At 44.1% G+C, this 27,450-nt stretch overlaps 1 protein-coding gene across 2 annotated transcripts in view; it reads left to right on the top strand.

Annotated features, from left to right (window-relative positions):
• USP43 (ubiquitin specific peptidase 43) overlaps nt 1-27,450 on the top strand; it is a 64,344-nt gene that overhangs the window by 21,299 nt on the left and 15,595 nt on the right. The window contains exons 4-12 of one of the 2 annotated variants that reach the window (XM_053569189.1): nt 1,230-1,322; nt 2,726-2,861; nt 6,224-6,359; nt 8,015-8,150; nt 11,331-11,442; nt 17,203-17,306; nt 21,339-21,416; nt 22,211-22,337; nt 22,444-22,777. In XM_053569189.1, the coding sequence (XP_053425164.1) occupies nt 1,230-1,322; nt 2,726-2,861; nt 6,224-6,359; nt 8,015-8,150; nt 11,331-11,442; nt 17,203-17,306; nt 21,339-21,416; nt 22,211-22,337; nt 22,444-22,777 (1,256 nt within the window). Of the gene's footprint in view, nt 1-1,229; nt 1,323-2,725; nt 2,862-6,223; nt 6,360-8,014; nt 8,151-11,330; nt 11,443-17,202; nt 17,307-21,338; nt 21,417-22,210; nt 22,338-22,443; nt 22,793-27,450 lie in introns of both variants that reach the window. The other variant, XM_053569188.1, reaches the window with a different exon arrangement.

The raw sequence follows: 27,450 nt of genomic DNA, 5'->3' as shown, positions 1-27,450 counted from the left end.
ACCCCCCTTGGGGAGCTGTGCACCGACACCAGGGCCTAGTCCACCCTGCAAAGCACTTTGTTTAGGGCGAGTTCGCGAACTTTATTGTCAGTCTTCATATGAGAACAACTCTGATGGCCACTTCAAAAGAGAGTCCCAAAATTATTTTGAAGGGTGAACTAGGCACTGGTGTTGGTGTGTAGCTTCCCAAGGAGACTGCCTCTAAGGTGGCCATAGCGGTAGGTACGTAGCACTTTTCTAGGATGAGTTGTTTGCGAATTTAATCTTCCAAAATCGTACTTCACATTCTTTCTGTAGTTTATTATGAAAACAATCTTTTTTATTTAAAAATAAGATTAGCCAGTTCTGCTCGGTTGATTTTCCATTGAGTAAAGGACAACATAAACCTCAGGGTGCTGCCCAAGGCAATCTGGGTGGTCTGCTCATTACAGGTCAGCTCTCTCAGATACAAGTTCACAGAATGTCAAATGACCTTCAAAAACAGACCCCAAGTTGAATGCCCAGTCACTCTCGCTGCCTCTAATAATTTCCTTTTGGAAGAACCATTGTAGTGCCTTTGAGAAAACCATTCACTGTATCAGGCAGCATGTGCCAGCCAGCGTGGGGGCCTGGTGGTGGCGAGGTCTCCTCTGCTGCCCCATTTCTCCTCCAGGCCTTCTTACCTTCACCCATCACATACTCAGGCATAAAAATGGCCTGAAGGATACATTTTTGTCCTTGGGGAAATTTCCACATTTCCATTTCACATTTATATGAATAAACGAAAGAATATTTTTTGTGTTTTCTTCATTTTTTTCAGCCTACTAACCCCACTCTGGGTTGTGTTTTTCTTGGAGAGTTGTAACATATTAAACTGTTCAGAGATAGGACCTTTATATTGAACCACAACCCCCTGTCAGGCAGCAAGAGGTATGTGGTTTGGGAAAAAAAATAGAATGGGCTAACTGCATTCCGCTGTGTGGATCTGCCATGTTCTATTTGCCCACTTATCTGTTCATGGACAGGTGTTGGGTTATATCTACATTTTGGCTATTGTGAGTAGTGGTGCTGTTGAGTGAACATTTGTGTGCAAGTATCTGTTTGAACACCTGTTTTTAAGTCTTCGGGTTCATACTCCGGAGTAGAATTGCTGGGAGGGGAAATGCAGTCATGATACTGTACGTAACTTTTCAAAGGACCACCACATTGTTGCGTGATAAAACTTCCACCTCTGTTTTCTACCCTCACAGATCTTCCTTGACTTGCCCTCACTGCCTGAAACAGAGCAACACCTTCGATCCCTTCCTGTGTGTGTCCCTACCCATCCCTCTGCGCCAGACGAGGTACGTGAGTGTCATAGCTTGCCCTGTGAACTTGACTTCTATCCTTATTTATTACGGGAACCTTTTGGCCTCGCGTCTGCCATTTTCTCTCTTGCTTCTCAACCAGCATTTCTCTAGAAACCAGTCTGGGAGCTGGGTGACGTTCAGTTATTGAATGGGACAATTAAAGTGAAGGGTTACTGTGTCCCTTGTACATCTGAGGAAGGTATCAGAAACAGAATGCTTTTGCTTATCAAGACTATTGCCAGGCTTGGGTCTTCTGCTAGTTCAGAAGCTGGTGTGGGCCTATTGGTATGACGTGGTCAGACAGGGGCAAACTAGAGAAAATCCGTTGCCTCCTGCTTTTCCCTGCTTCAAAATTTCAAAATTCTTTTTCTTCTTTGTGAAGGCAGAGGAAAAAGATTTCTATTAAGGAGTAAAGAAAGAGGAAAAGGCTTGTTTGGGAGAGATGAGAAAAAAAGAAAAGTGGAAGTAGGATTGGGTCCGAGGTGCCGTGGAGCTCAGCCCTGTGAGAGCAGGAAGGAAGTGGTGCAGGAGGCTTCAGAGAAGCCAGGTCTTAGCAGTGACCATTAAGGCAACTGGCCAGTGTCAGTGTCCTGGAACGTCAGTGAGCTCCTACGTGGTATGTCTTCACTAGCATTGAGACAGAGGCATTTCTTTGTATTCCCCACCTCCGTAAGTGCCATTTTTCTTATGTGTGGATGTCCTCCATGTTAGGAGGCAGCTGAAAACACGGCATCTTCAGAAAGCCTTCCTTGGCAACTCAGCTTCCCTCCTGCGTTGCTGATCATCTACACTACAAGTATAATGATTGGCTTATACTATCATCAGTGACATCATCAGATAATGTCTACTGATAGCTGTGATCTGAGGCTCCTGGCCTGATGAGCCATAGCACAGTGGTTAAGACCACTGACTGGATCCCAAGTGCCCAGGTTCAAATCACAGCTCTACTACTTAGCTGTGTGACTTGGACCATTATTGCACTATATACACAAGAGAAACAGTAGCTGGAAGACTAGGTTTTTGCATGCTGGTGGGGACAGTGGGATATGGAAGCAGAAGTTCATGAAGTCTCTGAATACACTGGAAGACAGTCTCATCAATTGTGTCGACGTGTACTGGAAAAAGCAGCTTTGCTTTTCAAACATCAAAGTTTGTCTTTGCTTAAGATTATCTATTGAGACTAGAGATCTATGTGGCGATTCTCAACCAAATACCTTTCATTCAAGTTGGTAGAAAAGCCTTTAGGAGAGTTGACGCTCCACTGCCATCTGGTGACAGTGTACCTGAAGTGCAGGGGCCCAGCCAGGAAGCAGAGATGAACTTGATCGGGTGTCAGTGCTGGTGGTGACAGTTCACATCAGTCTATTAAAGAATGTTGCCCCCTTCCTGTTTTCCAGATTCTTGAGCGTCACCTTGGTCTTTCCCTCTAAGGGCCAGCAGTTCCTGCGGGTTGGCCTGGCGGTACCGATCCTCAGCACAGTGGCAGCCCTGAGGAAGATGGTTGCGGAGGAAGGAGGCATCCCCGCAGATGAGGTGTGATGGAATTGTGTGGGGGCTTGGTCACTGGGTGACAGGATGCTAACTAGGCCAACTGTCTAGACGGTCGAGGCCGATTCGTGCTTCCCAGGTGACTCCAGCATGACTCACGGGTTTCTGTTTGATTAGTGTTGTCTGCGATGACTGGGCCATGTCTTTTTCCTGCATTTATACAGAATGACTTTCTTTGCCTTCCAAGAGGGTGGTGATGATTGTGATTGTAAGGATTCCAACAATAGCTAACCCTTAGTAGTGCTTACCAAGTGCTGGGCACTATCCTAAGAACTTTATGTGAAAAAGGCTCCTGTGAAGTGGGCATTACAACTATCCTTATTTTACCATTGAGGAGAAAGCAGGTCCTGAGAGGGTGAATGACTGGCCCAGTGTCTCATAGCTAGTAAGTGGCTGAGCCAGGGTTTACGTGCAGATGGCTCGATTTCATAGCCTAAGCATTATCCTATGTTTTCACTCCTAGAAATACAAACTAGGATACTGAAGGGACTATAAGAGAAATAAGAGGAACTTCAAAGACAGCTGATAAGGGGCTACACAACAGAGGTGATTGGGGGAAGGTGGGATGGCTGCGTTCTACTTTTTTTCTTTAAACAGGGAGTCTTAGGAAAGAGATTGGATTCACTGTGCTTGGAGGCGCCCTCGTGACGGTGGGGTCGAGGTGATGGCAGGGCAAGGCAGCGTGGCAGGACATGAGGGGCCCTGGATGGAGATCTGCTTGTGACTCAGCAGCTCTGCAGCTTTCCAGTCCCAAAGTACACGATTGGGCCTCTCTGTCTGTAACATGAAAAACTTATACTTTCTCATTTCAAATAGTTTTGTTGCCCAAGAGATTTCAAGGTTAGCATAATGAAATGGCTGTAAAATGCTACACACTTAGTTTTTATCAAAGTGCATTATAAGAAGCGTATCATACCTTTTGGAGAAATGTAAGAGGAGACGTGAAGTTAACGAAAGCAAATTAGCAACGAGAGAAAAACAGATATGTAAAAGCATTGCAAAATATGCACATCAAATAATATACAATGCTCCTGTTATCTGTAATCACAAGAAACTAGAGTTTCTGAGTTAATGATAAAATGTATTTTATAGCCTCTGAAATGATAATAAAAGTGATCTATGTGCTGTAAAAAAAAAAAAAAAAACTTACACTTTCCCGACTACCTCATGGGAGTTTTTCAAATCAAAAAAATACTTTTGACCTTTTTTGTTAAGGTATATCACACAACCCATAAAGACAATACACATCTATAAGGTTGTGGCTTGTTGATTTTTTTTTCTTTTTTTTTTGAGAGAGTCTCACTATGTCGCCCTCAGTAGAGTGCTGTAGCGTCACAGCTCACAGCAACCTCCAACTCTTGGGCTTAAGTGATTCTCTTGCCTCAACCTCCTAGGTAGGACTACAGGCGCCCACCACAAAGCCTGGCTATTTTGGGGTTGCCGTTGTCATTGTTGCTTAGCAGGCCAGGCTGGGCTTGAACCCACCAGCCTCGGTGTAGGTGGCTGGCACCCTACTCACTGAGCGATGGGCGCTGAGCCCAGTTTGTTGATTTTTTACGTAGTAGTGTAAACGCTGTGTTTCATATGAACACCGATTTGTTACTGAGCCTTTCTCTGCCCGCAGTGGGATCTCTCCCGCCCCCACCCAAGCATCCCTCTCATCTCTACCACAACCCTGTTGAATGTTCCTGCCAATCTCAAATGGGAGGAAGTGTGTGTACCTTGCTTTGTCAACTGAAAGCACTGCATGGGGACCTTCTGAGAGAAAAGAGAGAGACAGGACAGTGGGGGAGCATCTGAGGGAAAAAATGGCAGTCATAAAAGTTCAAAAGAAGGAAGTCTGCAAGAGGTTTGAGTTGAAATAAGTAAGAGGGTAGAAGGACTATTAGAAATTCGAGAGGTGTGGTGTCTTTGTTCAGGGACATAGAAGTCACTAGGGTCGTTAGCTTAGGATGGGCATTTTGGAACTTATTCTATTTTGTTTCTTTAGCTGAAAAGTTTATTCTACTTATATTGTCTGTGATCATGGATATATTTGCATTTATTTTGATCATTTTATGCTTTCTACACATTATTTACCCTGCCTTTCCTTCTTTTTGGGGGAGAGGGCTTTCCTCTGCCCTCTCTTCTGCTTATTTTGAATTGAACAATATTTATCTCTTCTGGTTTGAGACCTATGTATCACATTTCTATTCTTTGAATGGTTATTATTAAAATGTCAACATGCATAATTTTAAAAGGGGACATGTTAGTGTCCCCAAACAATGCAAGGATCTTGGTTCTTTAATCTCCATTAAAATTTTTGTGGGGGGTGGGAACAGATTCTCATTCTGTTGTCCAGGCTAGAGTGCAATGGTCTCAGCCTAGCTCTCAGCAACCTCAAACTTCTGGGTTTGTGCGAACCTCTTGCCTCAGCCTCCCAAGTTGCTGGGACTATAGGCACCCACCACAATGCTTGGGTAATTTTTCTATTTTTAGTAGAGATGGGGGTCTCTCTCCTGCTCAGGCTGATTCCAACTCCTGAGCTCAAGAGATTTTTCCACCTTGACCCACTAGAGGGCTATGATTACAGGCGGTCCCTTATATTTTTTTTGATTTAGATATTCTTATGAACAGATAGAAACTGTTGTCTAGTATTTTACTACATCCTCTTTCTTCCCCCGGTTGCTGTAGTAGTAACAGCTAATTACTATTGGTATAGTCAGTGCGTATTTGCATTTACCAATATTTTTCATTTTATTTAGCTCATAGTTTCAAATTTTCCTTCTGATTCAGTTTTTTAAAAATCTTGAAATGGTTTCTTTTAAAAGAGAATTTCCCAGCCAGTATACCTTATATGGTTATGTGTGCTGAGATATTGATTTTATTCAGCCCAACAGAGAGTTGGGTCTAGGGCAGCCAGAACCTCCAAGGTAGTCGGCCATCCATCCCCTGTGCTACAACACCATCTCCTTCTGTTTACCTCAGTGTTGCATAAAAACATTGTGTATGTGCGACATAATGTGAAAAAGGTTACTTACCCAATTTAAAAGTTCTTTCCGAGGAGCTGTTAGTGGTAAACACTCACTTTCTGTTTCCCCAAAGAGGGCTTTATTTTATCCTCATTTTCTACAGTTGTTTTACTGGGCATAAAATTTCAGAGTTTTCCGTTTTCATTTTTGTTGCAGTTGAGATGTCCACGGTCAATCTATTTATTATATCCACCATGTTTTTTTTACTAAACATATGTAGCCACTGAGAAGAAAGGAAAGGGTAAAAAAGAATGTTGACTATCAGTCCCTTTAAATTCCTTGTCTGTTACGTTCTCTTTGAGAAATCCAGATGGAAAATGATCCCTCTTGTTGCAGGTGATCTTGGTTGAACTGCACCCCAGCGGATTTCAGCGGTCCTTCTTTGATGAGGAGGACCTGAATACCATTGCAGAGGGAGATAATGTGTACGCCTTCCAGGGCCCTCCGTCACCTGCCCAGGGGATGTTCTCAGGTGCTTTGCCTAATTTCGTTTGGCTTTTATGAGTTATAGGTTTGAGAGGATATTCTTTGGTTGCTAAAGCCTAAAACATCTAGTTTTAGCAGTGGGAACTGTCAGGCTTTTTTTCTAGATAATTTGGTATGCAGATGATTGATATTAAAAGTTATTTAGCTAATAAAGGGATTCTCAAACTTTTTATTTATTTATTTATTTATTTATTTGAGACAGAATCTCACTATGTTGCCCTCAGTAGAGTGCTATGGCATCACAGCTCACAGCAACCTCAAACTCTTGGGCTTAAGCGATTCTCTTGCCTCAGCCTCCCGAGTAGCTAGGGCTACAGGCGTCCGCCACAATGCCCAGCTATTTTTTTGTTGTTGTTGTCACTGTTGTTTAGCAGGCATGGTCTGGGTTCGAACCTTCCAGCCCTGGCATATGTGGCCGGCGCCCTAACCACTGAGCTATGGGTGCCCAGCCAGGATTCTCCAACTTCTAGTGAGTATCAGAATCGTCTGGAGGACTTGTTAGAGCAGATTTCTGGGCCTTCCCCACAGAGTTTCTGAGTCTGTGGCCTGAGAGTCTACATGTTGAACAAGTTCCCAATGGTGCTGGTACTGCTGGTCTGGGGACCATAGTCTGAGAGTCACTATTCATGTGCTGGGGTAATCGTTGTCTTCACAACTGTTATGGTTCAAGGTCTGTGTGTGAAGTAAAATTTCCACAAATTTGAATGGTAGATGGCCAAAGAGGTTACTAAATGACTTTAAAGAAAGAAAATAGTTCCATTCCTAACGCTTGTCTTTTCTAAACTTAGATTGACTCAATCGGTCAATTTCTAACAGTTTTTGTTTGTTGTTCATTATACATGTTGGCACAATTAGCCAGTCAAGAAGGCCCATGTTTAAAGGACCTTGAGTCCATGTTACGATATGTCCCAGAAGAATCCTATGCTCTGGCCTATATCCTCAGCCAGCCTAAGTAGCAAGCCCTGAGCCGGATGTTTGCAGTTCTCTCAGTTGTCAAGGAGACTCTGGGTACTGGAGTCTAGAACGAGACATCGACTAACCTTGACTATGTTACCATGAAGTGACACAAGTCCTCATTGCAAATTCAATCATGGGTAACACCAAATTTCAGAACAGGTTGGAAATAGAGGATAGTCCATTTTCTCTACTTCCTCATTTGAAGAGATTCTCACTTCTTTTTTTTGTGGTTTTTGGCTGGGGCTGGGTTTGAACCCGCCATCTCCGGCATATGGGACCGGCACCCTACTCCTTTGAGCCACAGGCGCCACCCCTCTCTGCATACTTCTTATGTTGGCTTTCCAAGAGCGTGGATACTGTGAGGGCTCTCTGATAAGGCATCAAAGCAATCAAAGTTATTTTGGAGTATTTTTTGGATTGCTTAGAATAGTTATTAATTATCTTAATTAATGAATCTTATCCCTATTATGACTAATTTTGCCTGAATACAACCACCACGTATGTGACATTGGTATGCCGGGTGTCAGATGGCACAAGTGCCGTGAACCTTACCATCCTCCCCAACGCACACTGGTGTCCCCCATTTGTAGCTAAGAGATGCTCAGAGAGAAAGAAGGACTAGAGAGAAGCCAAGGTTCCGGCCCAGCTCCTTTAGGAATATAAATGTCATTCTCTCTCCTCCAGCTGATGCATCCGCTCTGCCAGTTTCCCCACGCTTAGCAGCCTGTGAGGGCCAGCGATTCCCCCTATCTCTCCACACTGAGAACAAGGTGCTAATCCTCTTCTGTAACTTGGTGGGGTCAGGGCAGCAGGCTAGCAGGTATGTTTAACTTCATCCTTTTTTTCATGTGGTGTCTGGGATTTGTTGACCTGTACTGTCTAGAATGAAATTAAGTATCTATTTCCAAAGTTAATAAACTAGTCAGAGCGAGTCAGGCACTTACTGACCTAGAGGATTGGAAATAATTGCCTGAGGCAGATGACTAACATCATTCTTATCCATTAAACACCAGGCAGAGGCTTTCCTGTGAATCGGAGGAACAATTATCATTGCCTTTGCCACTATCATTTAGATGGTGTTGTGGGATGAGGGCAGTGCAGTACTGAAGGAAACTGGCTACAAGAGGAGATGAAATGGCCACTACCTGTACATTATTTGGTTCTCCAGAAAACCAAGAACTGGCAAGCGATTAGAACTAATGAAAAGGTCCAGGAAGGTGACTGGTTCTATGACAAATACACCAATAGCTCCCTTACATAGTTCAAATAAAGTGTTTCAAGGACAGAACTCCATTAAGATATTTTTAGATTGACAAAATTTCTAAATTGTATCTGGAATAACAAGCTGGTAAGAGTAGCCAGAAAATATTGGGAGAAAGGAAAGAAAGAGAGATTATTGTCCTATTAAAGTAGAATAGAGTTAATTATTGAAATATGTAATATGGGTAAAGAATATATAGTTGAATCAATGGAGCAGACTAGGCCGAGTATCTGTAAGGATTTATTATATGACAAAAATGGTATATTTTATATTACTAAAGACTAAATGAATTATTCAGTAAGTAAGCCTAGGCTCATTGATTTCTTTCTTTTTACATGTATAAATTTCAGATTGATTAGAGAGATAACTATGGAAAAGGAAACCATAAATCAACTTTAAAACAATATAGGGGAATATTTATGTCTTTGACTAGGGAGACTAAATCAGGAGACTATAAATTTTTTTAAAGGAGGCAAAGGACAAAGAAAAAATAGTTATGTCATGTGAAGAGGTGAAGGATTCATATTCCTCATATAAAACCTAGCTTTCTCTCAGATGAGTGAAATAAACACTCTTGGTAAAATGAGCTGCAGAGATTACTATAAGTTCCCAGAAGAAATACAAGGATAGGTTAAAATATTCAGCATCATTAATAGTGGAAGAAATTCTGATTGCAACAGCAAGATCCTATTTTCACCTTTCGGATTATTAAATAATTTTTTTTTTGCAGTTTGGCTGGGGCCAGGCTCAAACCCGCCACCCTCGGCATATGGGGCCAGCGCCCTATTCCCTGAGCCATAGGCACCACCCTAGATTGTTAAATAATTCTTAGAAGTTGATAATACTCATTCTGGGCTAGATCCCTGATGCTGAGAATCTTTTCCTTTGCCAGGGAATCAGGAAAGTTGGTATGGCTTTTCAGGAGGGCAGTTTGGGAACAAATAACTTTGATTTAGCCTTTCTTCTTCTAGAAATTTATCCTAAAGGAATAATTGACTGTGTGCGCCCAGAGGGTATGTACAAGGAAATATCTAGTTCCTGACATTAGCAAGCATCATTTAAATAAAAATTTGGAAGAAACCCAAATGGCTCACAATACAAGATTAGTTAAATAAACTGATCCGTCCATGGAACAAAGGATGCTCTGTGCTCTGGCCTGTCCAGACATAGCGCCTCATGTTTGTGCTGCGGTTTAGCAAAGTTTATTTGTTTCACATTCTTACCCTGTTGGATCTGCAGTGTGGCCAACCACCAGTGAGTGGGCAGCGATATGTCCAGCAGCACCCAAGGCAGAGGTGGGACCTGCAGGCTCACTGCTGAGTGCTCCTTTGCTTGGGATGTGGAAAACATTCCCAGTTAGGAAAGTATTCCTGATACACACAACCAACAGCTGGGTCATCTGGATTTATCTCTGTCTTGCTTTTCCTCTGGTTGGAGTACTGTCTTACTCTCCTTCCTGCTGTGAGGAAATGTGTTTACCAGCCAGCTGCACATGGGAGCAATCTGTTCATGTTGCAGTATCTCTCCGGTTTTGTATCTCTGGGTCTCTGTTTACACTGCAGTGTCTCCATTTGCTATGAAATTCTTTGATCAATAATTTGGTTGTCAATATACTTATTGACAAATTGATCGTATTTGGTGCTATTTAAAATGTATACTATTTTTAGTTGGCACATAATTATACATATTTGTGGGGGTACAATATAATATTTCTGTACAGGTACACACAGTGTAATGATCAAATCAGGGTAATTAGCATATCCATCACCTCAAACATTTATTTCTTTCTGTTGGAAGATTCAAAACCTTCTGGCTGTTTGAAAATGTGCAATAAATTATCATTTGCTAAGGCCACCCTACACTGCTAGAGAATACTAGAACTTACTCCTCCTACCTAGCTGTAATTTTGTATTTGTTAATCAACCTCTTTCTAGTCTTGCTTCCCGCCTTATAGGAACCACTATCTACTCTCTGCTTCTTTGAGATCAGCTTCTTGAGCTCCCACATCTGAGTGAGAACATGCGGGATTTGTCTTTCTGTGCCTGGCTTATCTCACTTGACATTATTATGTGCTCCAGGCTCATCTGTGTTGCTGCAAACACGGGCCTTCATTGTTTTTTATGGCCGAATGGTATTCCATTGTGAACGTTTTCTTTATTCACCGGCTGATGGACACTTGGGTCGATGCCATGTCTTGGCTTTTGTGAATAATGCTGCAATAAACACAGGGGTGCAGATATTCCTTCGACACACTCACTTCCTCTCCTTTGGATAAATACCCAGGAGTGGGATTTCTGGATCATATAGTAGTTCTGTTTTTAATTTTGTGAGAAACCTCCATACTGTTCTCCATAACGGCTGTGCTCATTTATACTCCCATTGACAGTATATAAGAGTTCCTTTTTTTCCTGCCAACATCTGCGATTTTTTGTCTCTTTGGTAATAACCATTCCGAAGAGGGTGAGGTGATACCTCATTGTGATTTTGATCGGCACTTCCCTGATGATGACTGATGCTGAGAAGCTTTTCCTATGCCTGTTGGCCAGGTCTGCGTCTCCTTTTGAGAAATGTCTATTTGGAGCCACTTTTCAATGAGATTGTTTTTTGCTTGTTGAGTTGTGCTTGGCTCTTAACTCTTACCCAATCTAGAAGAAGCCATGAGTAGAGTGACCGGTCGTGACTGTGGGGTGTCCTTGGGTTTCCCTTTGTTACAATAACCTGATTTCCTTGGATTTGTAGGTTTGGGCCACCTTTCCTGATTAGGGAAGACAGAGCCATTTCCTGGGCCCAGCTCCAGCAGTCTATTCTCAGTAAGGTTCGCTATCTCATGAAGAGTGAGGCCTCTGTTCAGGTCAGTGTGTGTGTGTGTGCACCTTCACCTGAGAGTGGGTGGGACCTACAAGTAGCTCAGGAGAGCCGAAAGTTTGCTGTTAATGAGAGTGTTCATAGTGTTTTATAAATAATTTTCATTCATGTATAAGCAAGTAAATATTTTACAGCTATAGTGTTTTATTCTTTATGATATTACAAAATACCTTTCATGGACAGAGCCTTTTTCTTTTCTTTTTGCTAAATCTTTCAAGATGCTATTGGAATAAAGAATGGCGTTTACATTGTTCTTTTTAATTTTGTGTATTTATGGCTTATCATAATTTTTTCTAGAGGATGGCATATTGTAATAAATTGTAACTGTACATTTAAAAACAAATTTCATGGGGCATAGTGGCTCATGCCTGTAATCCTAGCACTCTGGGACGCCAAGGCGGGTGGATTGCCAGAGCTTAGGAGTTTGAGACCAGCCTGAGCAAGAGCGAGACCCCATCTCTAAAAATAGCTGGGTGTTGTGGTGGGTGCCTGTAGTCCCAGCTTCTTAAGGGGCTGAGGCGAGATGATCACTTGAGCTCAAGAATTCGAGGTTGTTGTGAACTGTGACGCCTTGGCACTCTAACCAGGGCAGCCAAGTGAGACTCTGTCTCAGACAAACAAACAAACACCCCCAGAAATTTCAATGGACTTGAGATATAATTTCTATGGAAAATAGATGATTATGTCCAGATATGAAATTCTAGACATTAAAATAATTTGCTTAGTCTTTTTTAAAAAGCTGAGATAAAAATTCCAGGGAAAACAAATTTTTTTCCTCCTTCACTTATTTATTCTAAGATTGATAGTTTTTAAACCAAAACATACCAGGAACTATTCTAAGGGTTGCTTGACATAGAAGATGTTAATTTTTAGGGGTAGATCAGTAGTGTGCCAGATTCACATTTTCCCCTAACTATTCTCCTAGTAAGACCTTTTCAGCTGGGGGATATATCAAACTTATCTCAGAGATAGTTCCTCATAATTCATGTTCTTTCCTGCTCAGGGAAAACCATATGTTTGATGTAGGATTTATACCAAACATCACTTTGTTAAAGACCTTCACTATATTTGTATCAACTTTTATCTCTAAAGAATTTTGTTCAATGTGCAACAGAGCAGATCTGCCATAGCACCCAAATTAGAAACTAACTTCTTTGCAAGTAGGTCAGCATAGCTAGTAATGGTTTTAGCCTCCCCAGGCCTTGAGCTACTGACTATAGAAAGTGGACGAAATCACTTTCATGTGAACATTAACTCAGCTGTCCTTGTCTTCCACCTGTGCGCACATTTATACCAGAGGCCCCCGTATCTCTGTGGTCATTTCAATTTTAGAAACCGATCAAGCCATCAGTGGGACCATCAGAATCCTAATACAGACAACCTCCAACCCAGCCATGATGCTCTTCCCAGATCCAATGGTAAATGTGTGGTCCGGCTTGATTTTCTGTAGGAATCGGGTGTTGTAAATTATTGAAAGGCTCCCAAGCTAGGGCACCCATTTAACCCATAATTCTTTTAATACTATATTAAATACTGGCTCAATTTGATAATAATTACAGGAGAATATACGTGTTCAGAATTCTCAACATGAAACTGAAGAGACTTAAGTATAATGTATTTTTTCTTTTTCTTTTTTTTTTTTAAGACAGAGTTTTACTTTGTCCCCCTTGGTAGAGTGTCATAGTGTCATAGCTCACAGGAATCTCAAACTCTTGAGCTCAAGCTATCCTCTTGTTTCAGCCTCCCACGTAGCTGGGACTTTAGGCACCTGCCACAATGCCCAGCTATTTGTTTAGAGATGAGGTGTTGTTTTTACTCAGGCTGGTCTTGAACTCCTGAGCTCAAGCAATCCAACTGCCTCAGCCTCCTAAAGTGCTAGGATTACAGGCATGAGCCTCCACGCCTGACCCCAAGCATAGTGTATTGATGGTTCAAAAACTAATCTTCCTGGCCAAGAATAGAGGACAGGCAAATATTCTTACAAAAGTCACCAGTTTGCTGGACAGAATTAATTGCAAGTACTATGAAAAAAAAAAAGACTTCTCATTATCGAAACATTTTTATAGCACTTTGTGCACTGGGGTATGTAAGGCCAGCACTATTTCTTTGTGTGCAGGCAGGATAGGCTGCTTGTATGTAGATTTGAGCACCTTGATGACAAGTGTCCTTGGCATCCAAACACTCTCTTTGGGAAGAATACCCTTATGTGGCCAATCCTGAATCAAAGCCCCTGGAGTCAGCTTGCTTCCAGCCATTGATTTTCTCTTCGTTGAAGTCATGGACCAACTAGAATGTGATTATGGTCTAGTTAAACATGCAAACTCCCCGAACTCCACCCTTAACATCTGGGTTCTGATTTACTTACCAACTTTGTGTACTATTTCCTCCTGTACACATCGGCTGCCACAGCCAAAGGGGCCAGCTTGCAGCTCTCTGCACCTGTTGGGGATCATTCTGTCTTCCTGTGTGCTGTTTCTCTTTTCTGGAATTACAATGCTTTCTTCCTCTTCCCCAGTCATGATTCAACCTATGCTTCATCCATGTTTTTTAAGTAAAGATGTCTGCCATTTACCTTTGTCAGAGTTTGGAAGAAAATTTTATTTTTTTCCTAGTTTGTAGCCAAGGTCATCAGTGACAAATCCAAGGACTATTATTTCCTTTATTTGAATGAAGATCTCATTGATTTTTTTTTATTGTGGTAAAATATACATAACATTTGTTTATCTTAACTGTTGATAAATGTAAATTAATTATATTCACCATGTTGTATAATCACTGCTATTATCTATATCCAATATTTTTCATCATCTGCAAGAAAATCTTTATACCGATTCAATACCAATTCTCCATTCTCCTCTCTCCTCATCCCCTTGTAACCAGTATTCTAATTTATGTCTCTATGAATTTACCTGTCCTAAGTACCTCTGATAATTAGACTCATGTAATATTTATCCTTTGATGTCTAGTTTATTTGTTGTACTAAGTGTCAGAGTGTCCTTTTATAAGGCTGAACAAAATTCCATCATGTGTACACACCACATTTTATTTATCCATTCACCTGTTGATTGACACTTGGGTTGTTTTGTTCTTTCAACTACTATGAATAATGATGCTATGAACCTCAGTCTACAAATATCTGTTCAAGCCTCTACCTTCAATTCTTTTTTTTTTTTTTGTAGAGACAGTCTCACTTTATGGCCCTCGGTAGAGTGCCGTGGCCTCACACAGCTCACAGCAACCTCCAACTCCTGGGCTTCAGCGATTCTCTTGCCTCAGCCTCCCGAGTAGCTGGCACTACAGGCGCCCGCCACAACGCCCGGCTATTTTTTTTTTTTTTGGTTGCAGTTTGGCCGGGGCCGGGTTTGAACCCGCCACCCTCGGTATATGGGGCCGGCACCTTACCGACTGAGCCACAGGTGCCGCCCACCTTCAATTCTTTTGGATCTATACCTAGGAGTAGAATGACTGCGTTATATGGTAGTTCTGCATTTAACCTTGAATTTTCTTCTATAGCTGTTTTCATTCTACATTCTCATCAGTAAGGCACACAGGTTACCATTTCTCCACATCCTTGCCAATACTTATTATTTTCCTTTAAATTTTTTTTTTTTTTTATTTTTGAGACAGGATAGTGTGCCTTGGCATCATAGCTCACGGCAATTTCAAACTCCTGGGCTCAAGTGATCTTCTTGCCTCAGCCTCTGTAGTAGCTGGGACTATGGGCAGCTGCCATGATGCCTGGCTAATTTTTCTATTTTTAGTAGAGAGGGGGGTCTCACTCTTGCTCAGGCTGATCCGAATGACTGAGCTGAAGCAATCCACCTGCCTCAGCCTCCTAGAGTACTAGGATTACAGGTGTGAGCCACCACAACTGGCCAATTTTTAATTTTTTTTTTTTATTATAACCATCCTGGTAGGTGTGAAGTGGTATCTCTTAGTAGTCTTGCCTTTGCGTTTCCCTGATGCCTGATGATGTCAGCCATCTTTCCATGAGCGTATTGGCTGTCTATATATTTTTGGAGAAATATCTGTTTAAGTCCTTTTCTCATTTTGTTCCACTGAATTTTTATTTATGTATTTATTTTTTATTTTATCATTATTATTATTTTTGAGACAGAGTTTTACTATGTGGCCCTCAGTAGAGTGCTGTGGCATCACAGCTCACAGCAACCTCAAAGTCCTGGGCTTAAGTGATTCTCTCTCTTTTTTTTTTTTTTGCAGTTTCTGGCTGGGGCTGGGTTTGAACCCGCCACCTCCGGCATATGGGGCCGGCACCTTACTCTTTTGAGCCATAGGCGCCGCCCCGTCAAGTGATTCTCTTGCTTCAGCCTCCCAAGTAGCTGGGACTATAGGCACAATGCCTGGCTATTTTTTTGTTGCAGTTGTCATTGTTGTCTTAACAGGCCCAGACTGGGTTTGAACCTGCCAGCCTCGGTGTATGTGGCCAATGCCCTACCCCCTGAGCTACAGATGTCGCCCTCCGCTGAATTTTTCTTTTTTTTTTTTTTGCAGTTTTTGGCTAGGGCTGGGTTTGAACCTATCACCTCCAGTATATGGAGCCAGCACCCTACTCCTTTGAGCCACAGGTGCCGCCCACCTCCACTGAACTTTTAAGTGGCATCTTTGATTTAAACATAGCATTGATTATAAGACTCACTTCAAGGTTTGGCGCCCGTAGCACAGTGGTTATGGCGTCAGCCACATGCACAAGCCTGGTGGGTTTGAACCTGGCCTGGGCCAGCTAAACAACAATGACCACTGCAACAAAAAATAGCCAGGCATTGTGGTGGGTGCCTATAGTCCCACCTACTTGGGAGGCTGAGGCAAGAGAATCACCTAAGCCCAAGAGTTTGAGGTTGCTATGAGTTGTGACGCCATGGCACTCTACCCAGGGTAACATAGTGAGACCTTGTCTAAAAAAAAAAAAAAGACTCACTTCAATTTCAGAAATGGTAGAATGCAATAAAATGCATATCTTAGAATAAAAACTAAGGTAGTATCTCCTTATGTGCTTATTTTAAAATGTATAATTATTCGTTTTATGTGTCATGTGTAAAGTATACATTAACTTGCCTTTAGGTAATTTCCTGATTGTGGTGATGGTAATCACCTTGGTAAAGTGGCTTAAATTACTTATTAATAACTAATTAACATAATTATTTATTTTCCATTAACTGTACCAGTGTCTGCTTGAGTTAAAACACTTGTTACTTCAGTGCACTGTGTTTATTTTGTTTAGGTAGATTTAATATGCTGAGCACAGTATTACATCACCACATTCAAAGGTATAGTGTGAATTTTGAAAAAAAAATAATTTTTCTGTATTTTAATTGAGACAGAGTCTCACTTTGTCACCCTCAGTAAAGTGCATGGCATCACAGCAACCAGAATCTTTTGGGCTCAAGCAATTCTCTTGCCTCAACCTCCCTTAGTAGCTGGGACTACAGGCACCTGCCACAACGCCCAGCTATTTTTAGAGGCAGAGTCTCATTGGTGCTCAGGCTGGTCTTGAACCTGTGAGCTCAGGCAATCCACCTGCCTCGGCCTCCCAGAGTGCTAGGATTACAGGCATGAGCCACTGCGCCCGGCAATTTTTCTGTATTTTAAATACCAGTTATTAAAGGAATGTTCCAAATACGCTATAGAAAAAAATAAGATGACATTTTAAGTTTACGTGGCACTTGCGGTCTAGCTTACATTGACATAGGGGCTACGTGATGATCCGTCTCTCTTCTTGTCCTGGCAGAGCCTGGGCTCTCTGTTCTCCATCCGGGTTGTGGGGCTGTCTCTGGCCTGCAGCTACTTGTCTCCCAAGGACAGCCGGCCCCTCTGTCACTGGGTGGTTGACAGGTAAGATGCTTTCTTATTCTGCTGGCCTCCTTTGAGGCTATGTCTGAAGGAGATGGCTCAGTGTTAACTATCCCTGATCAGGGACCTTCAGCCCCAGCCACCACGTAGGGTCCTTGGGCACCTTCTGCGCTTTGAACCCTGACTGCTAGAGAGTTACTATTACTATTACAGCCACTTCAAAGACAAGGGACACTATGGGTTTCAGAGACTGTTAACTTGCTCACACTTATACAGCTAGTTAACGGTCAAGCCCAAATTTGAACCCAGATAGGTCTAAGTAAGAAGCCAACTTGAACCGGGCTAAGTCTCCCTCGGGTAAGTGAGAATGTACCCCTGAATCATTGGGTCCACACAGTCAGAGACTGTGGACTACGGCTGAGGGGTGATGACACCAGCGTGGCTGTGTCTCTGGTGGCTTTGATTTCTGATTCTCCACGTGTTCACTCACTAGGCAGCCTTGCAAAGCCGTCCCCAGTGTCAGCACAATGTCTAATCTATGAGGTAGTTTTGCTTTGTCGTTTTCCCATAGACCCAAGTTTCTCAGTAAAGTCCTGATTTCCTGCCTTGGCCAACCTAAGCTGACTCAGTCCACAATGTCGAGATGGGCCTCCCCCTCTGGAAAGAGAGTGGAAGCCAGGATGGGGGGCAGGCCCGAAGGGTCTGTGACCCACATCTCATCCACATCCTCCTCAGTAGTAGATGTTTTACAAGGTTGGGGAGGCAGGGAGATGTCAGCCAGGGCCAGCTTGATGTGACAAGAAAAGGGAGCCCTGGAGAGAAGGGCTTCCTCCCAGTGCTCAGTCAGTCGCAGAGACAAGAACTTGTTACTCAAAGTGGGTTCTGCAGACTCGGTGCCAGCCTTCCAGCTGATTGTCACTGGTCCAGGACAAGAACTTGAGAGGAAGCACTTAAAAACATTAGAACAGTATGACAGAGCAATTTAAAATATGTTAAGTATGATAATTTCTAAAAATGGAACCTGTGTTTTATATATCTTCGCCCATTATATTTTTATTTTTTATAAGAGTATTGATGTACCGTGGTTTGAAAACAAACCAACAAACTGGTCTTTCACTATCAGTCATTTGAGGAGCTCTGAGAAAGACTGGAGTTGCCCGTAAGTCACCCCTCTACAGGATGCCCTCTCTGAGGCCACACCTCCCTGAGGCCACACCTTTCATTCACCTGCTCCGTCACTGTGGTCTGGCCCTGCCCAGGGTGTAGCCCTCCATGGCATCTGGTGCCTCCTTCATGGGGCCCTCCAGCCCTTGCCTGCTTATTCTAACACCTCCTATTCCTCTAGAAATTTCTTTTTTGTTGAATTAAATACATCATGTGTGATAAAATACACATGACATGAAGTTTACCATTTTAACCTTTTTTTTTTTTTTGAGACAGAGTCTTACTCTGTTGCCCACAACTAAAGTGTCAAGCATCGACCCAGCTCACAGCAGCCTCAAACTCTTGGGCTTAAGAGATCCTCCTGCCTCAGCCTTCTGAATAGCTAGGACTACAGGTGCCTGCCTTTATGCCTGGCTAGTTTTTCTATTTTTAGTAGAGACAGGGTCTTGCTCTTGCTCAGGCTAAGCTCAAATAATCCATCTGCTTCCACCTCCCAGAATGCTACGATTACAGGTGTGAGCCACCACACCCAGCTTGAGAGAAAGATTTTTTGAAGATAATTTGGTGATGATTGGTGAAGATAATCTGATGATTGGCATGGGATGAACTCATAGGGGTAGGAAGCAGAGATTATCTTCTCAGATGGGAGATTTCCTGGGCAGAGGGTTCTCAAGGCTGTTGGATCCCTTCCCACATTTATCTACACGTCCAGTTGATGTCAGTGGGTGCCCCTGGGAATGCAGAATTTGAAAAATACTTCAAAGACCAGTGTTAGGCTTTATAATAGCAACGTTATCTAGAGAAGCTCATATCTTGAGCTTTGCCATGGCAGTTTTTCTCTCTAGAGGGATTGGGGGAGTCACAAACCCTGGACCTGTCAAGGAGGCCGTAACCAGTTATACCAGTAGAGAAGTTAGGGAACAATGGCTGGTTATATATATAACAATGGCTGTCTCTATATTTTTGTAAAAATTAGACTTTGATTACTGTTTATACCTATGGCTCTATATTATTTTAATATGGATGGTTTCACCCTTAGGTGGCCGCCTATTCCCCACAGCATAAAGCCCTCTCTTCTGAGGGTGGCCTACAAAGCCTGCCCTCTCCCGCTGTGGCCTGCTGCTCGTTGTGCCTTGGCTATTCTAGCACACACCCTACCCCCTACCTACTGAGCCCTCTACCTGTAAGACACTTTTCCTTCTTGTTCACCTGGTGACTCCTGCTGCTCTGTCCTCCAGAGCAGCCTGGGGGCACCGTCCCTGAGTCCCCAGACACACCCTGGCTGCATTACGATGATGTCTTCGTGTGTGTGCCCCAGTAGCCTCTGAGCTTCTTAACGGTGGAGGTCATTAAGAGCCTGCATTGGGTGGGGCAGCATCCCTGCATCAGTATGGAACAAGGGCCTCCCTCATGTCTGAATCAGAGCTGGACTTAGGAGATGGGTGATGATCACACTGTCTAGGGAACAGTGGTTTCCATGTGAGGAAGGAACTCGAGCCACAGCCACACCTCTGTCCTTTGTGTGACCTGTTCTGCGACAGAGTTGGGACGTGAAGATCCAACACTATTGTACAAAAGATTCAGTTCTCCTTTTCCATTCCCATGGTTCCACTTGAAAAGTAGACCATGGATGGAGGCAGAAAGAGAGAAAAAATGTTAGCCTTATTGGTAAAATGGATTATAGGAAGGATGTGGCTTAGATGTGAGTCCTACTTGGACTTTTGCTTCTGTTCCCCTAGAATTAAATTACACTCTGCTCCACCCCTCATCAAGGCCGAGGTCCCCTGCAGGCCTCCCTCATTGTGGGAATGGAAAATCTGGGGGACTTGAAAGAAATTTGGTTCTAGGCCTCCTTGATGTGTCTCCTCTGAATGACATATTTGCCTCAAACCTCTCTAGTCTTCCACTTGCAGGACAGAGCTGCTTCCAGAATGCTCTGAGCATGGGAGGATGCCAGGTTGCTCACTGAAGGACACAGGAAGGGGGCTGGAGTTGGGGGTGGGGTGTAGCCACTTATCCTCTCCCAAACCCACCAACCAGATAAGATGCTTAGGGGAAGGAGGAGGCTCACAGCTTGGTTCTTGGAAAGGTGAGGCGGGGCGATTAGCATTTGTCCTGACACAGCAGGGTTTGCTTAGCTGTCCCGGCTCCGCCACGACTCTAGCGGGGAACAGTCAGTGCTCATGCACAGGATTTTGTGCCTTCCACGAGCTCAGGACATTTTGTTCAATCATCTTGGTGACAGTTTGGGACTCATCTGATAATCATTCCCCCCACACCCCACCTGCTTTCTTCTTGCAACAAACTTTGAACATTCTTTTGGATGCAGACTTTGCCATCACGTGTGTCTGTACTTCTTGATCTCAGGTGAAGTTGTCCCCTTTGGTCTTGTTCCATCTCTTCTGCATTAAGCCTTAATAGCCTGAGCAGCTGGAAGGGGTTGTAGCATTCCCTGCATTGAGCCTTTTTATGCGTTGGAGGGTTTGGAAGGAGAAGACCTCATAAGCAGTGGACATGAACTTGAAGCTGCTCCTTCTGCATTGTGATGAGGGAAGTTAGCAACTCCCTTTGGGCTTCATCAGAGTAGGATATTTGTGTAGGACAGCAGAGTGGAACTGCCCTAGAGACACTGAGACGCTAGCAGGGGCTGCAGTGGGACAATCCATCTGTGTCCTTTAGTATCCAAAAATCCCCAGGGCTCGCAAGCTCCCACCGGAGTAAGGGGAGGGCCTCGAGCTGCAGGTGCAGGACTGAGCCCTCAGCAGACTTAGCAGTGCCCCAGACAGCTGACTTTGAGTTACAGGCAGTTTGGGATATTACTGTCTGGAACATCAGGCTGGTGTTGGAGGCAGACATCTGAGCCCTGCGGAGCCGTGTGTCCTCTGATGGCCTGCCTTGTTCTCTCCTTAGAGCTTTGCACTCTAGGAGGCCAGGAGGTCCACCCCATGTAAAGCTGGCTGTGGAGTGGGATAGCTCGGCCAAGGAGCGGTGAGTTCAGCAAATTTTCCTCCTGCAGAGTTGAGTCAGGGGCTGCCTAGACCCAGTTTTCCCCCAGTGTGACAGGAAGGCGTAGCTCTATCCTCTAGGAGACCTTAGTGAGAATTGTCTGTGTGTAAACAACAATGACAGTCAGGGTAAGGAAGTCTTGGTGGCTGTGTTAGGAGTGCTGACAGCAGGAGTGGTAAATGGTTGTGTGTCACCCACCCACTCAATCCCACTTGCCCTGTGCCAGCCACTGCTCTGAACACTCCACACATATGCCATTTGCTTGGTCTTCACCGCAGCCTGCGTGTGGACCCTGTAATCCCCGTTCCTCAGATGCATGGTGGGACCGAGGCCCGGGGAGGGTTGGCAGTTGCTTAAGGGCACATTGCTCATACATGGCAGAGCTGGGATTTGAACCCAAGCCATCTGGCCCGTATCTCTGCTCTTAATTACCGTACCTGGTTGCCCCCGAGTACACCAGCCTTACTTTGAAAAAGGACATTGTTCTGTCCAGTAAGTACTTACGGATCTCCAGCTAGGCACTAGGCCCTGTGCTGGGATGTAGGGAACAAATACATCCAAGACATGGTCCCTGCAGGAGCTGGTAGGGAAGAGAATAATCCCAGTAAAGCAGAGTGAGTGTTGAGAAAGAAGCATGCAAGAGGTTCCCCAGGAGCCCCCAGAAAGGGTGTGGAAGCTCGCCTGGCGGGCTCCTTCCTCGAGGCTTGGTAGGTGGAGACCTAGCTGAGCCCCCTCCCCTGGAGGCCCTGAGTCCTCTGCGTGCTTTCTCTGTGCAGACTGTTTGGGAGCCTCCAGGAGGAGCGGGCCCGGGATGCCGACAGCGTGTGGCAGCAGCAGCAGGCGCACCAGCAGCACAGCTGCACGCTGGACGAATGCTTTCAGTTCTACACCAAGGAGGAGCAGGTCCCACTCTGGGGGTCCGCACCCTGGCCGGGAAGGGGGCTGGCTGCCCTTTCGGTGGGTTGGCACAAGTCCCGGGACCTCACGGCTCGGGTGGCTTCCTTTCCAGCTGGCCCAGGACGATGCCTGGAAGTGTCCCCATTGCAAAGTCCTCCAGCAGGGGATGGTGAAGCTGAGTTTGTGGACCCTGCCCGACATCCTCATCATCCACCTCAAAAGGTTCTGCCAAGTGGGTGAGAGAAGAAACAAGCTCTCCACGCTGGTGAAGTTTCCCCTCTCTGGACTCAATATGTCTCCCCACGTGGCCCAGAGAAGCACCAGCCCCAACCCTGGGCCAAGCCCCTGGCCTCCCTGGAAGCAGCCGGCCTGCCTGCCCACTGCCTACCCGCTGGATTTCCTGTACGACCTTTATGCTGTCTGCAACCACCACGGCAGCCTGCAAGGTGGGCATTACACAGGTGAGCCTCGCCCTGCCTCTGTGCACGCAGCAGCCGTGGCCACGTGTCGTGGCTGTGGCCTGAACCTCAAGAAACACCCCTGAAACTGGTGCTGCTGGAGTGCTGAGAGTGACCTGACTGTACACTCCCCTCACACCTGGGCACATGCGGCGGTGGAGGGGACCTGGCCCCCGCAGTGGCACCAACGTTGAGCTGGGTCGGAGGTTGGAATATAAAGTTTGTTACTACTGAGTTTTGAACCATATCCGATATAGGAGGATAATTATTAGAAACAAGAGAGTGACATTTACCCTCCACTGTGAGTCAACATAGGGAATCTTATCAAATTTGGTATCTTTTCTATAGGTTAATTTTCATTTTTAGTTCCCTGGGGAATTTGAGAGCAGTGGATGAATGGAAGGACAGAAATAAAAAGCTGGGTAACAATTGTCCATTGCCATCCCTTTAAGCGCGTTTAGAGAATGTCATGACTAGTCCTTTTTCTCAGTTACGTTGTTCTTTGCTTCTCTCCACCGAGGCATCTAGATGATAGCAGGACAGCTGCAGGAGAGCTGCAGGGGACTGCAGGAGAGCTGTGGGTAGCAGCCTCTTCGGGAGTCTCTACTATGGAGGGAGCAGTGGAAAGTGGTCTGTGTGATGCTGAGGATGCCGGGAGGTTTAGTGCACAGCCACTACCTTAGAGAATGGTATAGACACCCACAGAGAGAAGAGAAAAATGAGTCTGGGGACCACCTGCATGGACAGAGAGGTTTTGGACAATGGGCTTACGCTGTACTGATCACACCTAAGGTTACAGGAGATAGCAAAGCTGCTCTCAGCTCCTAATGCCTCGTGCTACTGTGCGGTGCCACCCTGTTCTTCCATAGCTGTCCTGTTTCAGATGAGAGGGGTTTCCACCTTCATAGCCTCTAGGACTGTTCTGTCCAGGGACTTCCCCAGTCTTGCTTCTCTAGGCTAGGATCAGCCCAGCAGAAATCCCTTGTGATCCGTAGATACCTTAGGAGCTATCTCTCCAGCTGTGTTAACCTTGGATGTTTCTTACTAATAGCATTATAGCTGAATAAGGACAGCTGGAGTCACATGCTGAATGTCCTGGGCTCCTTATCTATTAACCCATGGGGAGGCCCCAACATAAATTAAGAGCATCCATGCCAAATCACATGGAAGCTAGGAGTAGGACAGGAGCAGGAAGCATTGGTGTGTGTGCACTCTGAACCCCGACTTACCAAATCAAAATCCAGGTCCTACCTAGGAGTGAGCATTAAAGACTAAAATCCCCAATTTGGGGAATGTGGTTTGGTGGCACAAGGGGACCCAGTTCCTGGTAGGTTCCCCTTGCAACCTTCCCAGGATCTATGTTTGCTCACACAATGTGCCACAGCCTTCCAGGGAAAAGCCTGCTCACTACTAACACTGAAGGGAGAAAAGCCCAAGAGGAAGGGGGGCAGTGTCTGCAGTCTGGGGAGCCCCGGTGATCTGGGCCTGTCACTCTCAGCAGTGCTGGCTTTCACTGTCTTTTTCCTCATGACAGCCCTGAGTTGTAGGTTAAGTGGCAGAGCCAGAGGTTCACACCGGGGCCACTCTGGCTCCTGGTTCCCCAGATTCCACACTGCAGAGATGAGTGATCCCTACCCTGAATAAGTCCCCAGGCTGCATAGGGCATTGTAGGTGAGCATCGACTCCCTCACTTAAGGGAAATGCACCCTCTACCAGCTTCATAGGGAGGAGTGATGGGAACTTGACATTTCGAGTTCTTGCATGTCGAAAATGCCTTTGTTCCCACAATAGTAAACCTGATTGATAGGCTGGTTGGACCTAGAATTCTACATGGAAAATCATTTTCTCACAGCCTCTGGGCAGGCAAAGCAGTGTGGGGAAAGGGCTCTGGGGTGAGGTCTTGCTGTTGAGGTGGGTCAGGCCAATTTAATTTCTGTTCCTTCGTCTGGGATCTGTTTTTCTTTCTGGAAGCTTTCACCGGTGCTTTGGAATTTCACAGGGATGTGCTTTCCCGTGGGTCTTTCTCCAGTCCTGATGCTGGGCACTTGAGAGGCCCTGTGTGTCTGCAGACGTGTGATCTTCAGGTTCGAGAAGTTTCCTTGTGCTTGGTTTTTAAATGTAATTTTTTGGATAGAAAATATATTCCTATGGTTAAAAATCAAATGGGAAGGACACAGTGAACCGTCTTGTGTTTACCCTCGTCTCCTGTCCATCCATTCCAAAGCACTTACTCGTTTTCTGTGGGTCCTTCCAGTTTCTGGGTACAAAAAGGAGCAGATATACACAGAGCTTTTCTTGGTGCCCCTCACTCCCTTTTAAACACAAGGTTCAATACTGTGCACATAATTCTATACCTGGCTTTCTTCACTTAGTAATGTATCTCAGAGATCTTTCTATATTGGTACACCGAGAACTAAGGCATTCTTTGTTTCAAACAACTGCTTAGTATTTCATTGTCTGCATGTTTCACAGTTTATTTCACCAATGTCCTTTTCATGGACTATCAGGTTGTTTTCGAACTTTAATTATAACAGGAGTTCAGGAACGACTTTGTACACTGTGTCACGAGATATATTGTGAACTTCCCCTGTCTGTGGTAGGCAGAATAAAGATCTCCCAAATGTCTCTACCTTCTAATCCTGGGAATCTGTGACTGTGTTATGTTACCTGGCAAGGAGGACTCCCAGTGACTACTGACTTTAAGAGATGATTCTGGGCTCGGCCCCTGTTGTCTTTGGACATTGTGGTTTTATTCCTTTTTGATTTTTTTACTTTCTGAAAGTATGGTCATTTTGCTACGTTTCAGGTTTTTAGACATCTCAGATAGCTTCTCTTTCATTTAAAATATGTCGACTAGGTAAGGCCCTTACCTATCTGTCCCTTCCCCATTCAAGGGGAAGTTTCTTGTGTGTTCTTGTGTGTTCTTCCATAGTTTTTAAAATGTAAAATGTAAGCAACTGTGATTATGTTTTCACAGATACATATATATTCATTTCCTATTTCATATATTTGCTCCCCAACCCCTCATTTAAGTGAAAGAACTATTTGCAATGTTGCGTCTGGGTCTTCCCCTTAAAATTTGTCTTCGAAATCTTTTCTTATCTCCATTTATTGAAACTTCTCCATCCTCTTCTATAAATGTACTGAATAAATGTAGCAATATAAGTAAGTGCCCTATAGATGGACATTGGGCTGATTCAGTCTTTTGCTATGACAAATATTGCCACCAAAGCCCTTTATGTTTGCGATTTTCCAAACGTGTAAGTTTATTGGTAGAATAAATTCTCAGAATTGCCCAATGTGAATAAATAGCCCTGCACAAACGGTTGTAGGAATTTTTAAGATTAAGAGAATGTCTGTTTCCCAGCAGCCTCTCTAGTAGAATATGCTGTTAAGCTTTTAGATTTTCACCAATAGAATAGGTAGAAAATGGTATCTCAGTGGAAATTTCATATTCAGCTTCTTCATTGTGTGAGCTTGAACATCTTTCCATACGTTTGAGCCACGGTGATTTTTTTTTTTTTCTGTCAACTGTCCACATCCTTTGATTGCTTTTAAATGATCATCGTTCATTTTCCCCCATCCATTTCTGTGTGCTTTAGTGCCTATATATGTGATAAGATTCACGTCTTTTCTGTAATATAAATTGCAAATATCTGTTCCCTATATGATATCTGTCAGTTAACTATTGCTGTCATAATTTTTTTTAAATTTCAGATTAATATGAGGGTATAGACGATTAGGTTATGATGTTTGCATTTGTTAGGTAAGGTTCCTGCTGTGGTTGTGCCCCTCCCCCAGGAGGTGTGCCCTAAACCCTCACACTGTGTCCATCAGAGGAGAGCACATCAATCCTTCTGCCTGCTCCTCTCTCCTTCCTCCCCCTCCTCCCTACTGCATTTGTGTAGCAGGTTTTGATTTTGGGTTTTCTAGATAGCCAAATTTGTAATCATTTCTTTTTTTTTCTTTTTTTTTTTTTTGTGAGACAGAGTCTCACTATGTCGCCCCCAGTAGACTGCTGTGGCATCACAGCTCACAGCAACCTTAAACTCTTGGGCTTAAGCAATTCTCTTGCCTCAGCCTTCCAAGTAGCTGGGACTACGGGCATCTGCTACAATTACCGGCTATTTTTTTTTTTTGCAGTTGTCATTGTTGTTTAGCTGGCCCGGGCCAGGTTCAAACCTGCCAGCCTCCGTATATGTGGCTGGCGCCATAACCACTGTGCTACGGGTGCCGAGCCTGTAATCATTTCTTTTAAGCATTCCAGATTTTTTTTTTTTTTTTTTTTTTGTAGAGACAGAGTCTCACCTTACCGCCTTCAGTAGTAAGCCTTCCAGATTTTGAGTCATGATTAGAGAACCTTTTTCACTCTAAGATTATGGAGTAAATAGTGTTTTCCTGGCATTTTCTACTAGTATGTTTGTGATTTTAGGTTTTTTTTTTAAGAGATAGGGTCTTGTTCTGTTCACCGAAGCTAGAGTGCAGTGGTGTGAACATAGCTCACTGCAACCTTGAACTCTGGGCTCAAGTGATCTTTTTGTCTCAGCCTTCTGAGTAATTGGGATTAGAAGCACATGCCACCATGCCAGGCCAATTAAAAAAAATTTTTTTTTTTTTTTTTTAGAGATGAGGTCTTGCTATGTTGCCAGGTTTGTCTCAAA

The sequence above is a fragment of the Nycticebus coucang genome, chromosome 18, assembly GCF_027406575.1.
Source record: "Nycticebus coucang isolate mNycCou1 chromosome 18, mNycCou1.pri, whole genome shotgun sequence".
Lineage (NCBI taxonomy): Eukaryota > Metazoa > Chordata > Mammalia > Primates > Lorisidae > Nycticebus > Nycticebus coucang.
This window is presented reverse-complemented; position numbering and strand designations above follow the sequence as displayed.